The sequence below is a fragment of the Anabrus simplex genome, chromosome 1 (genome assembly GCF_040414725.1).
Source record: "Anabrus simplex isolate iqAnaSimp1 chromosome 1, ASM4041472v1, whole genome shotgun sequence".
In the NCBI taxonomy this organism is placed as follows: domain Eukaryota; kingdom Metazoa; phylum Arthropoda; class Insecta; order Orthoptera; family Tettigoniidae; genus Anabrus; species Anabrus simplex.
In genome coordinates, this window is record NC_090265.1 from 1,219,227,497 (window position 1) to 1,219,252,594 (window position 25,098).

The 25,098-nt window shown below is 37.0% G+C and overlaps 1 protein-coding gene across 6 annotated transcripts in view; it reads left to right on the plus strand.

Moving 5' to 3' along the window:
* Atpalpha (sodium/potassium-transporting ATPase subunit alpha) overlaps positions 1–23,265 on the plus strand; it is a 324,453-nt gene extending 301,188 nt beyond the window's left edge. For all 6 annotated transcript variants that reach the window (XM_067137567.2, XM_067137569.2, XM_067137570.2 and 3 more), the window contains 2 exons: positions 17,185–17,286; positions 21,337–23,265. In XM_067137567.2, coding sequence (XP_066993668.2) covers positions 17,185–17,286; positions 21,337–21,457 — 223 coding nt within the window. In that variant the 3' untranslated portion in view covers positions 21,458–23,265. The remainder of the gene's footprint in view (positions 1–17,184; positions 17,287–21,336) is intronic.
* The last annotated feature ends 1,833 nt before the right edge of the window (positions 23,266–25,098 follow it).

The window sequence follows — 25,098 nt, forward strand, 5'->3', positions numbered from 1 at the left end:
TTAACTGCTTCCTGCGATAGGCCCCCCCGTAGTTGACCCAGCCCAGTTTACTGGCGGTAGGTGTAGATCCCCTGCAATTATAGTTCTTTTCCCGTAGCTTATATTTGCACGTGTCAGTTCTGAAAGACGAATGATCGTGCTTAAACCTGATTTCAGCGGGCGATAAACTCCAAGCTTGTTTACTGGATGCATTATTTACCTCCACCCCAATTATTTCGCAGTCATCGAGAACACATTTTAACGTACTGCTTAGTTCTCACTTAACACAAATAAAAATTACCCCTCCTTTCGACCCGCTATCCCGTCTAAACGTTAGAAATTTTGACCTGAATATTTCTGAATTATATATATTAAGTAAAACACTTTCAAGATTAATATTATTGTGTCCACCTTTTCAATACAAATATTTTTTAGTGATTAAATTCTGCATGAATTAAAAACACCAGTTAGGGACATGTTTCGCCCTAGTTATGGGCATCTTCAGCCTAATACTAAATTTTAAGGTCAAGAATTAAAACTATAAACATCGGAACTTAATAGTAAACTTAATACTAAATACAATGGTCTTATGCTTTTTACATAGTTTACAATATGTAGAGTATGTACAATATGTACATTAACTTTGCCAGAATTTATGAACAAGTTACACTCATTTTTGACAGTAGTCTCCCATGATCCACCCTATCAAATGCCTCAGACAGGTCAGTTGCAATACAGTCCATTTGACCTGAAATCAAGATATCTGCTATATCTTGCTGGAATCCTACAAGTTGAGCTTCAGTGGATTATCCTTTCCTAAACCCTAACTGCCTTCTATCGAACCAGTTATTAATTTCACAAACATGTCTAATATAATTGGAAAGAATGCTTTCCTAAAGCTTACATGCAATGCATGTCAAACTGACTGGCCTGTGATTTTCAGCTTTATGTCTATCGCCCTTTCCTTTAAGCATTGCCAGTGGGATTCCTGAGCCGTAAACAACTCAACATACCTCCAAAGTCCCATGGACTCAGCGAAAGCAGTAGCATTGTTGAATGATGGCTCTAGCTACTGCTATGTAGCAGAGATTTTGAACACATCTCCTACAAGCATTCACTGGGCTGTGAAACATTTTCAGAATCATCATACTTGCCACAGAAAGCCTGATTCAGGCTGTCGTAGGTGCACTTCTGCCTTACAAGATTACTTTTTTAATCTGCAAGTGTTGAGAAATGGACATCTTACAGCATTTGAGGCTTGGAGTTGTGTGGTGCAAGTTCACAATGTAGCTGTGAGTGAAAACAGTCAGAAGAGGCTTCATGAGGAAATTTAGCCTCTATAAAACCAGCCAGAGGATCAGCACTTCTGCCGCATCGCCAGAGAGACAGTCTTCATCTCGCGCAGGTGCATGAACATTGGACTGACGAACAGTGCGGACACATCCTCTTCAGTGACGAGTCCAGATTCAATGCAAGTCCACGGGATAGAGTGTGGAGAAGGGTAGGAAAATGCTTTTCTCCCAGTACCTTAACCCAGATTAAACAGTTTGAAGAAGGTTCCGTGAGAGTGTGGGGTGGCGTACGTAACTTCAGATAACCGTACCAACCTTATACTCATTGAGAACGGCTGCCTCACGGCATACAGGTACATGAGGAGATTCTCATTAATCATGTAATGCCATTTGCATTCACTTTCGATAAAAACTTTGTGCTTACACACGATAATACAAGACTCCATGCTGCCCAGAGTATCACTAAGTTTCTTCAGTGGTCAGCATTCGCACTCTGGAATGGCCAACCTCAACTCTATTGAGTATGTATGGTACATCATTGGTTGTTGCCTTCAGCACAAAGGTTTCAAAAATCCAGCTGAATTAAAGGTGGCACTCGGAGAAGAATGGGAGAGCTTACTGCAAGAGGACATCCGGTGTTTGAGCAGGAGCATGCAAAGAAGACTTGCAGTGCTAATTGCAGCAAGGGGTGGCGGTACCTCCTATTGATCACCACGTAATCAACATCCAATAAGATTCTAGTGCACTTCCTTAGTCTTAGTCATTTAAATCAATCATTTCTATAATCAGAAAATCTGTCTGATTCTTCTTTTAATTTAAAAAACCCTTTCTTCTGAAATCAAAATGTTCTGAGTATTGCTGTCTTTGAAATACAGTAGGTATGGAAATATCCTCCCTTTTTATTCTGTAATAGTGCTTTGAAAGGAGCGATAAATTTTGCTACCTTAAACTAAGATTATTTTTAAAATATGATATATTTTTCTCTGCTAGAATATCATCCAGTTTGGTCATCTTTATGGGCAATGCCTTGTACATTCCATGTCACAAAATTTCATATATGTATAGTCTTCTTTATGATCAGCCTGGCTAGTATCTTTAAGACTTGAAAGCAAAATCATGTCCGTCCAACTGGTCACTGGCCAGGAGGATTGGGTCCTGGATTCCAGTGTCATTTCCTCCACTACAGGGACCACCACCTGAGGGAGCTCATCCACCCAGAACTGTTGGCTCCCATAGGGGGTCGGATTATTTACCACCACCCAACACTCAGCGTTATAATTTCAAGAGCGCCTCCTTTCACATTCCGAACTTGGGAACAGTCAATGGTAGTGTTTCTTCATATTTGCCACAAAATTTTAAGCAGCGTATGTTATGGCTTGGGTAATAATATAAAATTACACATGGTTCGTGAAGGTTTATTTGAAGCAAATTATAGGTCACATTACACAGTCAACGGTTTATCAACTCGCCCTTTTCAAACATTCCATCTTCAATTACCTCAAACTCGCTGACACAAATACTAGTACACGTCCAATCGCTCACACTCACTCTATTACTAAAATTACCATGTCTAGTCTTGCCATTTCAAAAAAATTCCACAAAAATTACTACATCATCGCTACCCTTTCGTATCAGCTCCCACTTGCACATCTATAATGCCAATAATACTGTTATTCTCAATTCTCTTACCAGAAGTTTCGTCGCCACTTTCACACATAATCGACGTTACATTACTCTTCTCACATACACTAACATCCAAATTCTCATTCTGACGTATACTATATTTATTTTATTTTTTAACTTGCTTTACGTCGCGCTGCCACAGATAGGTCTTATGGCGACGATGTGATAGGAAAGGGCTAGGAGTGGGAAGGAAGCAGCTGTGGCCTTAATGAATGTAATGGGAAACCACAGAAAACCATCTTCAGAGCTGCCAACAGTGGGGTTCGAACCATCTTCCGGATGCAAGCTCACAGCTGCGAGCCCCTAACTGCACGTCCAACTCGCCTGGTCGTATACTGCTAAAACACTCTTTACTCACTAAGAAACCTTCATCTTCACAAAAAACTCCTTTCAGTTTCCTGAACTTCCACAAGATCATTCATCACAACAGTAATATTATCACCAATATTGGCACAAAGTAGGTCATCTGACACATCTTCCCTAATTTTTCGTGCCCCCTACTTTCATAATACCATATTTACGCGAATAGTCCCCGCCACCAGATAATCCCCACACTCTAATTTTAGGAAGGATCAATCTAAAAAACTGAAATAGACTAAAATTCCTTCAATTCAAAGAGTAACATAGGTATAAACAAAAATTTCATATCACTTCCACGTGGTCTTTACACAAATATGAACATGATGGATAAAGCTACTTTGCCTGAACATATCTGCGATGATAAAAATGCATTATCACTGCTATAAAATATATTTGTCATGAAAATTTGCAAGTAGGCCTTCTTACGTGACAAGTATTTCATTAATTTGAAAATGCAATAGGCTCGATTCGCTGTAGATTGGAAGATTCTTTGTCTCTTGCATCAGTAGAATCTCTTCTAAATTACTTACAAATTTGTCACACTCCACGTCTAAAACACTTCTCATACGCGGTCTCCTTTTTACTTGGATAGTAACACAAGTGGTGGATATTTCATTTTGTGCTATGTACACTTGAAGCATACACACCTGCAAACTTGTTTGTTAGTTTTGCAGTACAGTAAAACCTTGTTCATTCAAAGTCGTAGGGACGCAAAATTGTGGCTTAGAATTACGTGATTTCAAATTAACCGCCAACTCATAATTCAGAAATGCCAACTCTTGCCGTGTCACAACGTATTCTAAGACCCGTAACTGCACGCAATTAACATTGATTCATAGTTTAAACCTTTCATATGTCATGGAAAAACTATTTCCAAACTGTAGCCAACAAGGCGCATTTACAGTATTAAAATAATGCACTTGGATAACTCACTGGCAAACATAACCTCACGCAACAAACGAAAAAAGAAAAGATAAGATTCAAAGACGAGAAATTTATGCTGGCTCCCCTGTGCAAATACTTTATTTATTGGATTGCTGTACTTGTATGCATTTTAAACACCTTGTACTTGCCTACTTGCCTACCAAATATACAAATACTGGTAGGCCTATATAAATCACTGAAATGAAATGTCGTATGGCTTTTAGTGCCCGGATATCCCAGGACGGGTTCGGCTCGCCAGGTGCAGGTCTTTCTATTTGACGGCCATAGGCGACCTGCACATCGTGATGATGAAATGATGATTAAGACAACACATACACCCAGCCCCCGTGCCATTGGAATTAACCAATTAAGGTTAAAATCCCCAACCCGGCCGGGAATCGAACCCGGGACCCTCTGAACCGAAGGCCAGTACGCTGACTGTTCAGCCAACGAGTCGGACATATAAATCACCGAAACCTCGAAATGAAATTAGGCTGAAGTTAGGAATTTATACATAGCCTACACGTTTTTACATTTTGAGTGACTTTTCTCCAAAGTACAAACTGCGCATGATTTCAACATTTTCAGGATTCAAGTTGTGCAACAGTCAGAAAGTATCTTTGTGTAAACAAAGCAGCCCCTTTCGCTGACCACATTAGACGTCGGAAACCATAATGCTTGCGAACACTTGGGTGCAAATTTACTGTGGTCTTCTATCGAACCTCCTGAAACTTCACGAACAATGTCTTTATCAGACGTGCCTTCACTGCATTTTGCAAAACCATATAGCCCTGCAAGGTATTTATGGATATGCTGGTGCTGCCCGGCCGGGGATGAGTAAGGCGTTGGCTTTCTGGGCCCAAGTTGATAGGTTCAATCCTGGCTCAGTCCAGTGCTTCAATACGTCAGCCCGTGTTCCTAGTTTTATTGGCATGTAAAAGAACTCCTGTGGGACGACATCCCGACACCCCGGCGTCTCCGAAAACCATAAAAGTAGTTAGTGGGACATAAAAACAATAACATTATTACAACTTAACCAGGCGGTTTATTTACAATAGGCCTACTAATATTGTCATATTTTACAATAAAGACGGTATTGTTTATCTTTCCTTTTATATTCATCCATGTCCTCGTGCCAGGATTATCCAATTTTTCTATAGAAATGCTGGCTTGCATGAATGCTTTTGTTGTGTCTATTACAAATTGCTCTATATCCCTCTTCAACTCCTTTACGATGTGCAAAGTATCGCCGATTGTTATTTGCCCCCTAAAATTATGTTCATTTGCTTCTTCTTTTTGTGGGTTTCTTATTCTCTACAGTATTTATCGCATGTCTCTCTTCTTTTTCACGTAATACGAACATCACAGTACTTACACATTAGAATCTTTCTTGCAGCACCAAATACATAGAATGACTCACTGTTGTATTCCTCTGCCCTCGAAAAAGCTGTTGTGACTTCAGTTTTCAGCATTTTTATACTTAAATGCTGGACATATGCTGATAAAGGTTCATAAGTGGCAAACTCTCACTGCAAAAGAGTATAATGCGCACTGCTGCATCTACAACCGATCTTGCTACGACCACGTCATTTGCTGTAATCGATAAAAAATCAACTTTTAATGATTGTCTTAGAGGTCGCGAAACTGAATACACATACTTCTGATACACAGGTTCATCGCTTTGTGTGCATTTGTGTAGAGAATATACAGCGCTATCAATCAACTGAGAAAGAAACTACAATAGTCTACTTCTTGGAAGCATTTAAAAGTTTAGTGGAGATCTTTTCCGATACGATTTCGCATTTTTCCTACCAAGTGGGGTATATTTTGTGATTAATTGTGCAATTTGCATAATAAATCAGATTTTGTGATATTTCGCGAGTTCATTTCACTAAAATACAGTACGGTACCTACAAGGTCATATATAAGCAAGGAAGGAGATATGAAAAACTTCAGTGCGTATGCTATCACCAAAAAATATGGCCCCTAACTATTGTACATAGAACATAAGGAATACAATTCTCATCTAATGTTGTTTAACCCCATTCATCGAAATATACTCTTCACTTTTAACATTCTCTGAACACACATCAAAATACTCTTCACTTGTTTGAACATATACATTAAAATATACTCTTCACCTTCAACATTGTTTGACCATATACATCAACATATATGCTTTACTTGTTGTTTGAACACAAGCCTCCGTGGTTCAGTCGGCAGCACGCCAGCCTCTCGCCGCTGGATACCGTGGTTCAAATCCCGGTCTCTCCATGTGAGATTTATGCTGGACAAAGCTGAGGCGGGACAAGTTTTTCTCCGGGTACTCCGGTTTTCCCTGTCATCTTTCATTCCAGCAACACTCTCCACTATCATTTCATTTCATCTGTCAGTCATTAATCATTGCCCCAGAGGAATGCGACAGGCCTTGGCAACCGGCACAATTCCTATCCTCGCTGCAAGTTGGGCGCTTCATTCATCCCATCCCTGACCCGGTCATTGACTGGAAAACAGGTTGTAGGTTTTCATTTTCATTCATTGTTGTTTGTTTGAACACATACATCAAAATATACCACTCACTTTCAACATTGTTTGAAGAGACTCAGACAGATCAATTTTGTATTCTACCCTATATTCTATAACTTGTGCATACAAACAGGTCCAACATATTACCAGATTAATTCTGCTCCTTGGTGGTGCACCATTTGTGATATAATATGAATAAATAAAATAATTAATACTCGCCTCATGCTAGGGCATCAATTGAGACAACTATTACTCCACTGTTGGGTGACAATTGTAATCTACTTGAAATATCCACGCTACTGTTGTACGCTAATTGTAATATAAATAAAATATAAAATTTCATTAACCGAAATATTAATTTTTGTGCCATAATTGAGTGTAAATACCGAAATATTAACTTTTATGCCATAATTGAGTGTAAATATCACTTGGCAAATTCCAGTGAAGTAATATTCAAAATGAGTGAATAAACAAATAAATGATACTGATAATAATAATTTGCCAAAAATGCAGGTAAATGGGTGCCAGAGGTCACCATAGGATTCCTCAATTTAGAATATTAATAACAACCAATAATAAATGATAGAACATAAAAAGATTCCACTCGGGTCATATTCATAGAGCTGGAAAACTGGTATTCTGCTGACTGGGCCTTACCTAACCCCCTGAAAATGAGTAAGTTGTTAGGAACTTTACCTGGATTCTCCAATAAATAAACCATCTATATTCAGATCTAACCATTATCTTCACATAAGCACTTCCTCACCACACAAATTTAAGATAGCAACACACTCATTGAATATTTACAACTGCTGAAAGACTCCCTATGTACATTCAACAATCCTAGAATAAAAAGAAAAGCAGTGATGACTCTACTATGGTGAAAATTGACTCAAGAACTGAGGAAAAGTATCCTTCCGCGTGTGAGCACGTCCCCTCTTTCTTGTCTATTGTCTAACAGTAGTCTCTTCTTCGTGCTGCAGCCTGCTTTCTCTTTAACAGCCATTCAAAACTTATGTACAGTCGAAACTGGTTAAGAAGTCCCTCTCTAGCGCATTTCCCTGGTTATTACATCATTATTCCAAAGTCCCAGTCCATGTTCTATTAAGTACATGTTAAAGAAACCTGGATAGCACATTTACGTCACTCTTTAGTACGTTCATAATATTCCCACCATAAGAAATTTAAATTAGCGTTCCTGGCTACGTTGCACGCACTATGCGCCAGCGGCGACTGACCTGGGTGAGGATTTGGTAGAGAAAATTTCACAGCCCTAGCATGTCGGCCTACAGCTGCAGGGAGCGGCAGTCTTAAGCCAGTCTTTGATGTGGGCATGTGTTTGTTTGGATCATCCAACAGGAGCTCGTGTGACGTGTTAGTGCTTATTTTACGATTGTAAGTACTTACCAACAGGGAAATGTACTGTCCCCCCCAAACTATTCATCATAGTCATGGATGAAATTCGTGAGAACATAGAGATTGGGAAGACAGGCAATAAAAACCATGTTGTTTGCAGATGATATAGTGATATGGGGCAAGGATGAAACGGAAGTGCAAAAGCAAGTAGACGTATGGAATCAAGAGATAGAAAAATTTGGCATGAAAGTAAGCACAGAGAAAAGTAAAACAATAGTGATGACAAAGGGAAGGAAGAATAGGAAAGATAAAACTGAACGGTAAAATTCTGGAAGTGGCTACAAGTTTCAAGTACTTGGAAAGTGTGATCACAGAAGATTGAAAGATCTGAGGAAATTGGGAAAAGAATACAACAAGCAAACAGCTTCTATACCGCTTTTCACGAGAGTTTAATCCTGATGTAAACAAATAGGCGGAGCACCTTGCGTATGCACGTGGACATAGATGTAGTTGATTGGAGAAGCAACCGTCGCACTCACTCAACTGTATGTGAACTCAAAGAAAAGTAGTACGTTGCATTAATTTTATTTTATTTTAGTTTATTACATTTAGATAGTTTGGAAGAGTACGTAATCAAATTAAAATAGGATTGTCATATATACACGTGTGTGTGTGTGTGTGTGTGTGTGGGTGGGTGGGTGGGGGGGTGTGTGTGTGTGTGGGGGGGGGGGGGTTGGTTTTGTTTTAATAAAATAGTGATTAAATAACGAGAAATGAGGCATAAGGCGTGGTGTAATACAGGAAGTCTTCTTGTAGTGAGGGAAAGTCCCAAACTGTACAGTGTGGAGATAAGGTGTTGTATCTTGCAGCAACAGTGTTAGTATTCATAATGAGAGAAATAGAGCAAGAGGTAGGACCATCGCGTGTAGTGAAGGACAAAAGAGGGAAACCTCTCAGAAGTGACCATAGGCAGTGTTTTCAATAAACTAAGTGAACAGAATCCTGGTTTAGTAGTTTATTCAGAAGTTCAGATCTTTGCACTGTTGTCGTATGTGATGCGCAGCCCTGTACATCCGAACACAAGACATTGACGGGGTGGAGGTCGGTACTACACGCTCAGTGAATCACAGCTCTTTCTTTGGCGGAGCCGTGGACATGCCATGTTTACATCAGGATTAAACTCTTGTGAAAAGACATATACCAGAATGTAAGGGGTATTTTATGGAACCAAGATGTCCCAAAGAAATGTAAGAAAGTATTATATTCAACCTATTATGAACCCATACTAACCTATGCAGCTGGATCGTGGACTACAATAAAACAAGATGAGAGTAGAATACAGGCAGCGGAGATGAAATTCCTAAGAGGTATTGAGGGCAGGACCAGAAAGGATAGAATCAGAAATGAAGAGATAAGGAAAAGGACAGGAATCTTGAAACTTCAAGACAGGACAGAAACAGGATAGAAAGGTAAAGTGGTATGGGCATATGATGAATGGGAGAAGGAGTGCCAAAAAAAAAAAAAGTTTTTTCAGAGAAGTTAACAGGAAAGAGACCAGGAGGAAGACTCCAAAAGAGGTGGACAGATTCAGTGTGGTAATGCATAGAGAAGAGGGGAAGAAAACCAGAAGATGTACTTAATAAAGGACAAGCGTGGTGGAGAGACAGGCAGTGATGGAGGTCCTTGGTTCACAACCCGACCCGGGAAGCTGGAAACGGGAAATGAAGATGATGATGATGATGATGTATATTGTGTAACAACATACATAAATTAGGCCTACTGTACGTGCATATACAGCTGACATTTTGCTTAATTTATGTCCTATTAAATACACTCAAAAGAAACCTGGATAGCACATTTGTCACTCTTTAGTACGTTTGTAATATTCCCACCATAAGAAATTTAAATTAGCATTCCTGGCCACGTTGCGTGCACGATGCACCAGCAACGACTGGCCTGGGTGAGGATTTGGTAGAGAACTTGATTTCACAGTGCTAGAGTGTCGGCCTACAGCTGCAGCGAGCGTCAGTCATGAATGAAGAGGTGTTTTATGACAAATAAAAAGATGGCAGGATCATCTAGTAGGCCATATACTTAGACATGATGGGTTATTGAAGAAAATAATAGACAGTTCCTTAGCGGAAAAATTATAGAAGACTATCAAGATTTTTTAATTATTTTTTATTGCTAGTTGCTTTACGTCGCACTGACATAGATAGGTCTTATGGCGACGGTGGGACAGGAAGGGGCTAGGAGTGGGAAGGAAGCGGCCGTGGCCTTAATTGAGGTACAACCCCAGCATTTGCCTGGTGTGAAAATGGGAAACCACAGAAAACCATCTTCAGGGCTGCCGACAGTGGGGTTCGAACCCACTATCTCCCAAATACTGGACACTGGCCGCACTTAAGCGACTGCAGCTATCAAGCTCAGTACGATCAAAATTAGAGTACATGACGCAAATATTAGATGACACAAGATGTGGCTCCTACTACGAACTGAAACTTGAAGAATAGAGAGCTGCTGCCAACCAGCCTGACAGCTGATGACTAGAGAGAAAGAGAGACAAGTTAATTGTGTAACAACGTACATAAAGTAGGCCTACTGTACAAGAAAGCTAGACATTTTACAAATAATGAAAAATGAAAAAGTTTATTGAGAATGCGGATTATAATCCACACATGAAACGTGTACAAATATCCCAGATGTTGGACATTCCTACGATAACTTTAAACATAACTGTAAGTGATGTGTATATTTCGCGTCTCTAAAAACGTTTTTCCTTGATGTTTTGCTTTGTTGGTGTTGTTAAAATGTATTATTTCATTAATTACACTAGCCTGCAAAAAAACTTTTTTTGTGCGGTAAAAACGAAAATAGGTGGGTTTTATGAATTTCTTAATGCAGAATTCGAGAAAAAAATTAGTTTTGGCGTATCACATCTGGTTTAGTGGCAATTTTACAAAATATTTTGTTCTTACGTAAAATTTTTGATACTTAGTATTGATTAAAATTGATGTATTAATTATAAATTTCAGCTTGCAAAACATAATCATATTTTGCATGCTTTGAATACACATAAATGCTGCTTACAAAGCAAGTAGATGGTTTATATTATATTTTTAATGTATATTGAAATTCGTGAGACTGAAGCATAAAAAGCCTATTTAGTTTCAGCTGTACAGTTGCTTTTAAATTAATATAACCGTACCTTGAATAAAAATTACATGGTTAATCATACATAGTTTTGTTACTTACATTATATGCAGGTTAGATCCACACCTCCATCTTTTCCCGTTTTCCGTGGAATTTCCGGGTTTTTGAGGTTCTTGAATGATCTCTAGAAGGGTCGTCTCGTGCGATCGACCAACAGTAATCGGCCATCATATTCACATCCCAATGTCCCTGATAGCGTCGTTCTGCATCTTTGAGATCCTGGTGAAACCTTTCACCTTGTTCTTCACTGACAGTTCTTAAATTTGGAGGGAAATAATCCAGATGCGAAGCTAAGAAATGAAGCTTAAGGTTCATATTACAACAGAGTTCCTTAAACTTTATCAACATTTTCCTTACAATTTCTTTGTATTGAGGGTCCTTAATGTTGCCAAAGAATTTAGTCACTACATCTTTGAATGCGTTCCATGCCTCTTTCTCAATTTTGGTCATCGTGTCTGTGAAATGTTTATCCTTCATCAGTTTACGAATCTGTGGTCCATCAAATACGCCTTCTTTGATTTTTTCATCTGATAATGGGGGACATTTAGTGGATAAATATTGGAAGCATAGGCTACTTTTATCTAATGCCTTGACATACAGTTTCATCAATCCTAATTTGATGTGCAAGAGTTGAAGTAGAATTTTTTCACAGTCAATAAGACTTACATTCAAGAAATTTTTGGATCCTGGTTGTAGTTGTTTCCTTTCTGGCCAATTCACTGTATCCCAATGTTTATCCCGTGCCCTGCTCTCCCATTCGCATAGGAAACAGGGAAATTTTGTATAGCCTTTTTGTTGTCCCAGCAACAATCCAATGATCTTCAAATCACTGCAAATTTGCCACCCATGCTCATGATATGTAAATTTTTCAAGCACCAACTTTAAGGTCTCGTATGTTTCAGACATTTTTGTGGAATGTGCAAGTGGACGGATGCCAGAACATTTGTATTATGAAGCAAAACAGCCTCTAAACTTATTTTGGAAGAGTCAATAAAAACACGCCGGTTACTAGGATCATACTCTTTCTCTCCCAATTGACGTAGAAGATTTGAAACATCCGTACAAAATACAAGTTCATCTTCTTGAGTATAATACTTTCGGGCTGTTATCTTTGAAAGGAAACTGCTTTATTAGTCCATCATAAACATTGCATAAGGGCTGGGGCTTTTAACACGTCTGTTTATTCAAGTGGTCTAAGATGAAAGACAAACTCTCAACTGTCTTATTTTCAATCCTACATACCTCGCGGTCTATTGCGTATCTGGGGGAGTTTGTTATGAATTTACCAGGAAACCCCCCAACTACAAAATAAAAATTTAGACAGCAATAAACCTATAACAAAATGCAAACAATAACAAATCAAATCACATAATAGTTTTCTAAAAATAGTTGTGCGAGAACATCTCTCAACATTACATCTTACAAATTCATGCAGATACTAAAAAACCGAATTGCGTCAAAAATAGACGTGATAGGAAAAAAATATCATTTTCGGAATCAGGGCAGCAATTTCCATAAGAATTACATATTTTCTATTTTACTGCAAAATCATGTTGGCTAGTGTTATAATTGTAAACGCTTGTTTCTTTGTTTTCATCATAATTATTTTAACTTTTCAAACCTAGCCTTAAATTAATCAGCATAATTGTTTTTCATTTTTTAACACGTTCCCTCTTTAGGACGTTAATTTTTTTTCGGTCTCCGCAAAAATGTCCTAACCAGTTTTGACTGTATTTTGTTAATAAGGCACAGTTACATGATTTTATGAGTCACAGACACTCACTAAATCTAGGGATAATTAATCTGTTTTACTTTTGCTCAAACCGGCACCATGGCATAAATCAGCGCTTATTTTTAAATGATTCCAGACCTTGTCTTCACTCATATTTCTCTAGCTTACATTGGCAAACTGGACTCTCCAGAATAAAATCCAAGTGCCCTGTTTTGCTCTTGGCTTGGTGCCTTCTGTCTACTTGGCTGCACCCTGCTATCTTTGTTCGCCTCGCTTACCAAACTCGGCCTCTGCACACTGGTGACTCGCCATTTGTGTCTCGGCGAATGTCTTCCATGCACTTTAGGCGGTTAAATAATGGCCCTAGGACGACCATATTATGTGGTTCAGTATGTTGCATACCACCAAAAGTTTGTACTTTTAAAACATTATATTCCTTCATTAAATGTGTAATTAAAACTATTAATTAATTTGGATCACATTTACATCTTTTTTTCCTTCCCCCCCCCCCCCCCCCCTGTTTTAGGATTTTTTTTGTGTGTGTGTGGATATTTTAGGTCTCTTTCAGGTTTTTAGGCAATTTATAGGTCTTCAGTTTTTAAGCCCTACTCATCACCATTGACGTGAACTAATTGTTCTTTCTTGTTGGGACCAATAATACCAGTGTCAGAGGTAGTCAGTGGCTCAAATGAACAAAGTATTCAATGTGGAATCCATTTGTTTATTTATTTATACACTACTTATATTTATGTTTTCAGTAACATTAAGCATCAGTATTTTACATGTGTACCTACTAAGGGGAACTTTTTTTTTTTTTTTTTTTTTTTTAATTTGCCCTGTAGGGAACAGAAAGAATAAAAATGTGATGGCAGAGGAAGGAGGGCAGAAGTTGAAATATGATGTTCCTTAGACTTGCAACCAAACATTTACATCCATTTATGTCCAGATGTATTTACTTCTGAGCACTGGTTTTGAGTAAAAGAGGAAGTTCAGAAGAAGACTGGCAATGGCCTGAACTACCAACTGCCAAAATCACAAAAGTATGGAGGGACAAAACATTAACAAGAAAATCCTAAATCCATATAATCAGTGTCCTTATATTCACTATCGCTACATGTGCTGCTGAAACTTGGAACGATTAGGAAAGCCGATAGGAAAATGGAAAAATGTTTTATGTCTGTTTGTGGCTGTTGCTGATAACAGAGGCCCGAACACGTTTTCGAAAAGCTTCAAGTGAAGGCCTGACTGTTGAAGAGAATAGACAATGCCTATGATATTTATTCATTTTCATACAATGAAGACATTTATTATTACTTATTTATCAAAAATTGTGTTGCAGTTCAAGGATGGAAGTTGAAAAACGGGCAAGCCCCACTAACTCATAGAAAAAATGTACAAGGGAAAATTGAAGGAAGGCAAATTCAAAGTTTATGTTCCAAGGGGTGGGTTGGTAAATCACTCCACAAGGCATCGGAGCTGACACAAGGCTGGGAAGAGTGGTATTTTCACACCCTGTTGGAGGGGTAAGGGTAGAATAAGATGATGATTTACTATAGTATTGAGTAAAATAACATTGTTGCACCTGTGAAAACCACTATGTGAAATATTTCAGCTTAGAAATTTGACCAGTAACATTCTGTCATCTCTCTCTTTCCTAGCGTTTATCCCAAATTATGGAGTCCGCTGTTTTGCTATATCTCTTCCATTTCGTCCTATTGCTGACATCTTCAGGTTTTAAACCAACGTCGTGCATGTCGGCCTTGATATTGTCAGTCCACCTAGTAAGATTCTGTCATCTAAGGTTCAATATTGTGTGAGTTACACCAGAGAATTCCCGTTCTTATTAATATACATGCTGTAAGTCAGTATTTCTCTGACAATGTGGTCACATAGCTGTTTTCATAGGTGCTGTGACTATAAACATAATCATTTGGGAAACAATGTGACATTCTTGACTAATGACTCATAAGAACAAAACCAATTCTCTGTTGTACCTATGTCTTTAACATGTAAACTTGAAGGCTGTTCAAAACATTGCTGATTATAATAAGAGTAGTAATGGATATATTTTTAGGTACAAATGCACCCCATCAGCATGCCCTTTATCAGGTCATTAAATCACTGTTATGGTAAATGGTCCCACTAATTTGGCTGATGCACTCTTGAAAATGCTGATGTGCTGCCGCAGTAGGGTAGTCTTGAATGTTCATTTGGTACTGAGTGATCGATCATTTTCAGCCTGAATGACTTCTGCGTTCGTTGCCAGAAAGCGAGCCTCAGCATATCACAGAACATTACCATGATTTATTTTTTATTAACAAGCAGTGGGCATAGCAACAGCACACATCCATGAAACTATAGGTGACATATTGGTAGGCTATGGCTGTGTAAATTATATAGAGGTTATATAGAGCAATTGGAAGAAGTCTAAAATAAAAGGCATTTCCCACGGTTCCACGTCTCCATGCTACGGAACGTCTACTCCCCCCTCCCCCTCATACTTATTTGAAGTCCGTACCACGATGTTACAGTACATAGTGACTAACTTTATCTTCTGTGCTTCCCGTCTTCGCTGATTAGACGCTGTCTCAAAAGAAACAGCATCATTGATGTCCTTCAAGGCCAAATATAGTCACCCATTTGAAGGAGTGGTCCCTAAAGTAAAGTTTGTAGGGTCTAACAGTGGCTTCTAAAATCACTTGATTGTACCAGAAGCCAGTCAGAATGACATTAATAGGAATGATAAAAATTTACCAACTGGCCATTATTCTGTCAGCAAATGAATGGACATTCCCAACTTGGCCATATTGCTGGTTTCATCCTGAGGTTCTCCACACTCTTCTATATACAGTGTTAGGTTTCAAACCAACCCTGGTCTCATCACTCAACATCACACTCCTTTATTCTTGAATAGTCTGGTGTGGACCGTATTCCATTGATGAACTCGGTTCACTATCTAAGAGTTGAGCAATTGTCTAGGGAGGTCAGGAGCCTGGAGCTTTTTCTCTTGTTTTTGATTTTTCAGCTTAAAGTAAAATTTGTTCTTAAAGCACATGTAGAAATTTCTTCTTTATCACTTTCTGATGGAATCCACATATTGTTTTGTTAAATTGTCATAGCAAGTGTAAAAGGGAAGCATACAGTTGCGTGAAAAGTTTATGGCTGTAAAGAGTGAAAGTTTCTTTAATTTTTGCTTCGCATTGAAGTAAGAAATAATAAGCCAACAATGTTAGTATTTTTGGAATGCCTAAAGCATGATATAGCTGCTTATTTTTTGAAAGTATGTCTGTTTTGGTGGGAAGAAATATATTTTAGCACTGCCTAGGGGTGGCACTGCACCTAAATCTGGCCCCGAGTTGGAAGTAGCAAGTTCTAAGAAATACAATAGATGTTGGTTGCTTGACGTGCAATTTTCTGATACTAGTCCTGGAGGTGCGTAATAACAGTATGGGGCCGATGACCTTAGATGTTAGTAGACCCCTTTAAATAACAAGCATCATCATCATCATCGATAACAATATGCCACTTTTTTGTATGCCTATGCACAAAAAATGCATGCAACAACTGATGCCTTTATGGATTAACAAACTTCTCCCTGTGCATCATGGCATAAAAGGTAGGTTAAAGAGACTGGGATAGAAACACAAAGCATATCAGGAGTACATCATCTGCTTTGCGAGTTCTGTGAATGGACTGTTTTGATTTCAAAACATACTTAATACACTATTCCAAACTTTTGTTGAGGAATTAAAAAAAAAAAAATTCCCCCTAGTGAACTTAATACACTCTCCAAACATTTGTTAAGGAAATTTTTTTTTTTTTCCTAGCCAATCTTTATTTACTGATAAAGCCTCTGAAATATGTGCAAATCCATCAATCATTTGTTTGTTCTTAAAATATTGTTTTCAAGTTCATAAGTACATCCAGTTTTCATTTCTTCCTTTTATTTACCATAATCATTCCAGATTTTTTCATGATTCCAGATTCATTACTGTTGGTTTGTTTGTTATGAGAATTATTTTTATTTGGAAGCTTGATGTACTGTATATACTGTACAAGTTAAATGGCTGTATTAATGTTGGAAAGCACTTTGTAACATATCATCAATCTATTTTACAGGAATTGGGCTCTGAACTTTGGCCTAATATTTGAAACAGCTTTGGCTGCTTTCCTGTCATACTGCCCAGGAATGGACAAGGGTCTTAGGATGTACCCTTTGAAGTAAGTGACTAATGATTTATTGATATTTCAATTTTTCTCTCACAATTATTGGTTAATATTCTTTTTTAGTAGAAAAGGCATATTAACAAGCAAGGCTTCTCTTTTTTTTGTTCACTAAAAAGCCTTTCTCCATCTTGTAGATTCATATGAACTTCTGAATATGCCTTCCATTACTAAGTAACATGTCTCTCTATCAAGTCTGAGTCAAACAAAAGTAGAGAACCAACAGTGGTGTGCTTTTACTCGGCAATATCTATGATTATTATTTCAATATCTCTGATTGTAAGAAATAAATTAAGTACTTCCAGGTAAAAGATAAGACATTCTCCATACATGATTCACATCCGCTTAGGTGCTGAGAGAGCTGAGAAATAGATGACTAGCATCGAATTACATCATTGGGAGAGGCAGGCATAGCAAACTCATTTTGAGAACTATTCTTGAGAGACTTTCAGTCCTGATGTAGGAAGTAAGAATACCAGATTTTAAAAATGAGTTTGGAAGGGAAAGCATGAAGAACAAAGTTTTTTTGAATAATGGTACAATATGTATATTGTTATTTATGTAACATATATGGTTTTATTAATTTCTTAGTTATCTTGATATTCATTTAACTGTCCGGCTCTGTGGCTAACAGGTTAGCATGCTGGCCTTTCATCCAAGGGGGCCCTGGATTCAATTCCCAGGCACGTTGGGTATTTTAACCTTCATTATTTCCTTTGGCTCAAGGTTTAGGTGTGTGATGTGCCATTGTCAACAATAGATTTCATTTTAGGTAGGGCCCATCCTCGCAGACGTACAGGTTGTCCATGGACTTAAGCTTAGAAGACCTGCACCAGGCTTCTCTGGAGGCTACATGCGATGATGATGATGATGATTATTATTATTATTATTATTATTAATCAAAAGGAGAAAGAAACATGCGTGGTGGAACGAGGAATGTGACAAAGCAATTCAAGCAAGACACAAGGCATGGATAAATGATCAACAGAGGAAAACGGAAAAATCTCGAGAAGAACTAATTAATGCCAGAAGACAAACAGCTAAAGAAATTAGGACAATTAAAAGGAATTATCAAAAGGAAATGCTTAGCACTATAGAAGAAACATTCAATCAGCATAAAACAAGAGACTATTACAAAACATTCAAGCAATATCAATCTAAATTTACCCCTCCCACACTTATGTTAAGAAATAAAAATGGTAAAATGGCACACAATAATCAGGATAATGCTAACATTCTTGCAGAATACTTTAAAGAGTTACTTAATTGTGAGGATCCTGTAGAACATTTAGAATTTGATCCTAACCCAAAAAATAAAACTCCATTACAAAAGATTATACCACCAGTTTACAATGAAGTGAAAACGGCAATTAATGCACTTAAAAACTACAAAGCAGCAGGAGAGAATCAAATAGTAGCAGAAATATGGAAGAATGCTAATGATCAGACTATTCAAAACCTACATAAATACATCATTGATATTTGGAACACGGAGAAGCTTCCTGAGGAATGGAATACAGCGATAATCCACCCGCTGCACAAGAAAGGTGATCGCTCCGATCCAAATAATTATCGGGGGATATCCTTACTTGATATTACATACAAGATTTTATCCAAGATTATATACACAAGAATCCAAGAACAACTCGACCAAGAACTTGGAGAATATCAGGGAGGATTTCGACCAGGTAGAAGCTGTCCAGATCAAATCATTAGTTTAAAATGGATAATGAAGCACCAAAGAGTTCGAAGTAAGGGTCTGGTCATCACGTTTGTAGATTTTAAAAAAGCATACGACAGTATTCATCGTGACTCATTATTAAAAAGCCTTAAAGAATTTGGCTTACATCAAAAACTTGTTAACCTCATTAATATGACTTTTAAAAATACGAAGGCAAAAGTTAAATTTAGAGGTGAATTATCAGAATCATTCACTATAAGAACTGGACTTCGACAAGGAGACGGACTTTCACCATTGTTATTTAATTGTGCATTGGAGAAGGTTATGCGTGAATGGAACAAGAAATGCCAACCAACTATCAAGATCGGTAGAAATATTAAACTCAACTGCCTTGCTTTTGCGGACGATTTAGCATTACTTGCAAATACAATAGAAGAGGCTAAATTTCAAATTGAACAACTAGAAATTATAGCTAAAAAAATGGGATTACAAATTTCATTTGAAAAAACAGAAATGATGCCAGCTTTTAAAGTTGATTTACCAGTTATTCAGCTGAACAGTAATAAAGAGATTAAAATTGTTCAGAAATTCAAATATCTTGGGGAAATAATAACATGGAACACAAATGAAAAAGAAGCAATAGAACACAGAACAACTAAATTTAAACAAGCACAAAGACTTACCTGGCCAACCTATAAAAAAAAATCTCTTTCGATAAACGCTAAGCTGAAACACTATAATTCCATAGTTAAACCAGAGGCAACCTATGCTAGTGAAACTTTATTCAAATTAAATGTAAAATCTACAACAGACAAATTACAGAAAACTGAGAGAAGAATTCTTAGAACAATTATTAATAAAAAACACCAAGTTGATGGACAGTGGAGATTGTTGCCTAACAACATTGTCTATCGTGAATGTGAATCAATAATATCTACAATGCGTAAAAGAAGAATTTCCTTTTTCTGTCACATATCAAGATTAGCAGACACCAGGATATTGAAACAACTATTCGATTACTTTTTGAAGAATAAAATCAATAATAATTGGTTCAAAGAAGTTCAGGACGATTTGGAAGAATTGGGTATAACTCGGCAACAAATCAAAGACAGAAAAGAGAAGAGGATTTTGAAGAACAAAAGCATAAGTCTCAAACTAAAAGCAGTTGAACGGAAACAATATACTATATCGGACACACAAAGGGCTTCCAGGTCGGAGAGGATGAAAAAGTTCTGGGAGAAGAAGAAGAAGAAATTAACTCAAATGTATTGATTTCAGTGCTCCAATGTGGGCGTAAAATATGTAAATAATAAATAATAAAATAATTAACGTTGTCTGAACAAATGAGGTTCTGCTATACTTCATACAGTGGATGACCCTGTTTTAAGATGAAAGAATTTCCACAAGGAAATTAGGTACTCTTCAACTATTTAGTTAGAACAGTCAATTTAATCTTAAATTAAGACGTCTTTCAGTCCATCTTCAACTAACATCAAAAGTACAAGATAAAATTAAGAGTGTACAGAGACATTTAAATAAAGAATAAAACATGAGTGCATTAAAAAAAAAATGGTGTTTTGCAACTAAAAAGGATTAAAAAACTAATTCCTTTGGTGTTCTTTGAAAAGCAAAATAAACAAAATACAGTTAAATTAAAAATTACACACACAGATACATTTAGAACATTGTGTAAATTTCTTGCTTATTAACATCTAAAGAGGATAAAAAAACTTATGCTTTTGGTGTTCAGTACAAAGCAGTAAAACATCTGATGAATAAAACTAAGCTAAAATGTTCCTTTGTTATGGCTAAACGTAACTATCATTATGTACTACTGCTGCTGGTTCTTTAATATGGAACGATGGTTGTTCTTTGAAATCCAAATAAATTTACAATAGCGATTGAATTATCCTCCTGCTTTGAAGGGTACCGGTACACACTGAAGTGTTGTAAACACTTTTTAAAATCCTTTTTAGATGCAAAACGGCAGTTATTTAATAACATGTTTTTAAAATGTCTGTACTCTCAATTTTATCTTGTACTTCTGATGTTAACTGAAGATGGTCCATACAAGGACCAAAATATGTCCTAATTTAAAATTAAATTGACTATTATAACTAAATAGTTGTGCAGTAATGAACAGGTAGATATATATATAGATATAACAAAATTTCCTGCTGGAATTTCTTTGATCTTAATATTGTAATTCAGTATGAAACAAAAATGAACTTTATTTGTTGTAATGGGGGTGACCCATCACTATACTACATAAAAATATCATTTTACCATTGATTTGAAATAGAATATTAATTTTCACTTTAGGAAGTAAGTCTGTTATATCACTTATATCAATTGTTCTATTTCAGATTCGTATGGTGGTTGCCTGGACTGCCTTTCATGGTATCTATCTTTGTGTATGATGAGGTACGTCGTTTCTACCTGCGCCGAAATCCAGGAGGTTGGTTGGAGCAAGAGACCTACTATTAATTATTTGGTGCCGGCCAAGCGAGCGTGCTAATGGGCAACGGGTCCCTGAACACTAGTGACGGTTGTTCTGTGTCAATATTCTCAAGTCATAGCAGCAGCAGCAGCAGCAGCAGCAGCATTGTACTAGGAACTCTTGAGGGCACCCAAATCGTTTTCTCAAAATTCAAACCAAAAACGCTTTGTTGGAGCCACGTTTTAGTAGGCAACCGCTAGGGACTACCAAGGACAGGGAGAGTGGACAGATCGCCATGCCCATCCGTCGGGCTCATGGCCAAGTTGTGGAGTGAGGCTGCTGAAGTGCGTGACGTTGGTGCGAGTAGGACCTGCTAGAAGAGCTAGTGCAACCCAGTGCTACTGGTTTTCACCCATGCAGCATTCTTTGCTAGACTGTTTCATCAAGAAGTATTTTATGAAATAAGAATAATTGGTTGTTGCAAGATGTATATGATTCTGCTGTTAAATTTACACTTTTAACTTGTTTTAGTTTGTTTAGATCAGGGTTCTAACACTGTTGAGGTTTTCTTAAGGAAGCCAGGGAGTGCTGCCTCCCGCTGGACGGGTGGTCTCCTGTGACCTCCGCAGCATTTGGAGGCCAACACATTAAATGCATTTGTAAAATGTTATGACACACCTCAACACATGTTTTTTGGAAGACAAATTGGGATGATAAAAGCTAAAATAAAGAATTTTTGATTTGGGGAAGAGAGATATATATATATATATTATAAATAGAAATATATTATGAAGGTTATATGAACACATACACACACAAGAAAATGATCGTTTATAATAGAGTTGTATGTTGGAAGTTTTAAAAAGAGAGAAAAATCTTTAAAAAAATTCTGTCACAAATGTAACAAATTAATGTACTGCCTTGTACAAATGAAATTATACCAGTTAATCTTCAAGCCGGCACTGTCGGTGAGTGCATGTCAGCCTCCCCTTGTGTTTGTGCTGGTATAGAGAGCTGAGCTACACCCGCTTGCGTAGCCCACTCGTCTGTTGTATCGGTCGGTTACGACATTCCACATTTAAGAACAGTTGCCTTAACAGAAGGTGTTGCTAATCATCGGTAGAGCACACACACTCACACGTTAACACAAAAAACACACTTCATTCAACATTCATGTCAACTGTAAAAGCTTTATTATATGATTATATAAAGTTTTGTTTTATCAAGCTATGTGTGAACTGGCCCCATCTGTTGCATTTCAAGTTTTTGAAAAGAAGAAGAAGAAACAAAAAAAGTCCGTCATCTTGTTAAATGTGAATTCCCTTGCTGAAGACTGTACACTGCATAGTGAATTTCTTTTCTTCCTTACAAAAAATGCAAGTGTCATATTTAGGAATTTGAGTTTTTAGCATAGCAATCACAGACAAGGTGCATGGATTGAACCACAGTAAAACATAGCAGAATTTTAAAAAATCCCATGCTTGAAAAACTGGATATGTAGACTTTAGATGTGCATTAGGTTAGTGTTGCCGTGTTGTTAAGAAAAGGTCATTACAAGAATCGTACACTTGGTCTCTTTGTTATTAAAAGGGGGCAGGGGCGAGCAACGCTCACTAGCCGCAGCCAGCTCTAGCTGAAGAAGAGTGGCTGGAAAGTTAGTTTTGTCTGTTAAATTATATATTGTGTAAATATTTTAAATAATGCAACTGTCTGATTAATTTCTTATTTGTGGTCTCATTAGAACTTTCCACCTCCTTCTTGTTTTGGCTAGTGACAAACTGTAAAATAAAATAAAAACTATAAAAGTGTCAAGTTTGGGTGTTAATAAAATAAATAAACAAAGTTCTTAAACATCCGCAGTTGAATATATTCTTTGTTTAAAAGTAGTAACCAGCTATTAAAATGTTACAGTTTAACTCATTTTTAATAGCAGTGCTTCACCTCAACATTTATTTTGCAGCCTCTTTCATGTGTTCTCATATTGATGCTTTGGGGGCCATTTAGCAAGATATTTTATATGAAATTGCTGGTAAATGAAAAATAAAAAGTAGACAATAACCAATTTTTTAAAGAAGTTCAAAAGTGAATTTAATTCTAGAATGTTAAATATTTTTTGGGATAGAATTGACTGGTTTTATTGAATGTTGAGCAGGGATACTTCATGTAATGTGACGTAATATAAGGTAATGTAATAAAAATTGTTTTCCAAAACCAGGAAGTTAAAAAAGCTTGATGACATGGTTAAAGTGATTGGCGTCCCAACCAAACAGGATGAAATCCCATGCAGTAATGCAGATTTTTCCAATTGTTTTAATGATTGTATTCATAGGCTGTTGAAAGTTTTCTCCAGGATTAGGTGTAGTCAGTCTCATGGTAAGAAAAATAGAACTATTAATCAACATTTATGCTTGTCTGGTGTTTCACAATCCTCTGTAGAGGTGATAGTGCTATACCATCCTTCTATTGCCGGACTCTTCAAGACTCTGAAATCCATTATGAAGTGCATTGACATTGAACCAGGCACATTCATTGTAGGAACAAGGCAACATTTCTCCTACATTTGGTCTACTTGTATTGGAATACTCATCGGTTTTTCTCTCTATAACATTTTCTTTTTAAACAGATATTCATCCTGGCGATTTTCTCACACTTGACATAAATGCCTAGGTATTCAGTGTGTAGTGCAGAATGCACAGAATTATGGCTGGTTTGCTTTGTACAGATTGATATAAAACATTTCAAGGTATTTTATGTATAAAATGAGTGAAGTCGTCCCCTCACCACATTATAATGAGATTTATTTTTTAAGAACTACTTAACTATGTTATTGAAGTCTGAAGAGTTTTCAACAGTTTATTATGTAATTTGGTAATATTTGTGTCCCATTCTTACCGTTTCGTATGCAGTGAGGAAATAAGAGCCCCATATAATATTGTTAGAAACTAAAGATAATTTTAAAAATGTTTGAAGTAATTTTTTCATTATGAATACAGTATTTAAAAAATTTCATCATTATATGATGTAGTTAAGAATTTTTTATTATTATTTCCTGTTTACAATAAAAATTCTTTGTTTAAAACTAGTATTGAATTGTGAAATTATTTATAAATACTCTGATCATTGTTTAATCAATGAGGGTAACAATCTTCTGTGTAACAGAATTTATTAAAATATTCCAATTTCTGTTAATCTTCGAGTTTCAAGCTAGTTTTACAAGATACTAGTTAATATACCAGATGTTGAATAGCACTCTTCAGAACTTCTTTTCAAATAAATTGGCAGTAAATAAACCATAAAAATTAGTTGTTTAGCTGAGAGGCAGGATGGGAGAAACACGGTAGGAAACAGAATACTGTGCGACTTTCATTTAACACCTGCCTTTTCTTTTACATTTTGACTTCTATAATCAACAAAATAGTGTGGTAAGTTGATTTGATTGCTCTTGAAAGTATGGAGATCTAACTCATGTTATCCCTAAATCACAATAAGGGCCGTTTCTACCACCTGCTGTCCAACCACTCCTGGGTAGTGCTACTGGCAGCATAAATCCTGATCCTGATTACTTGATAGGCAAGTTATCGGCCACTTCAAGACTTTACCCGTCAAGCAGATCTTAAGTGCTGAACATTATTAACTGTATTTTATGTGATATACAACTGAAATTAACTCGGTATGTTGATAAAAACTT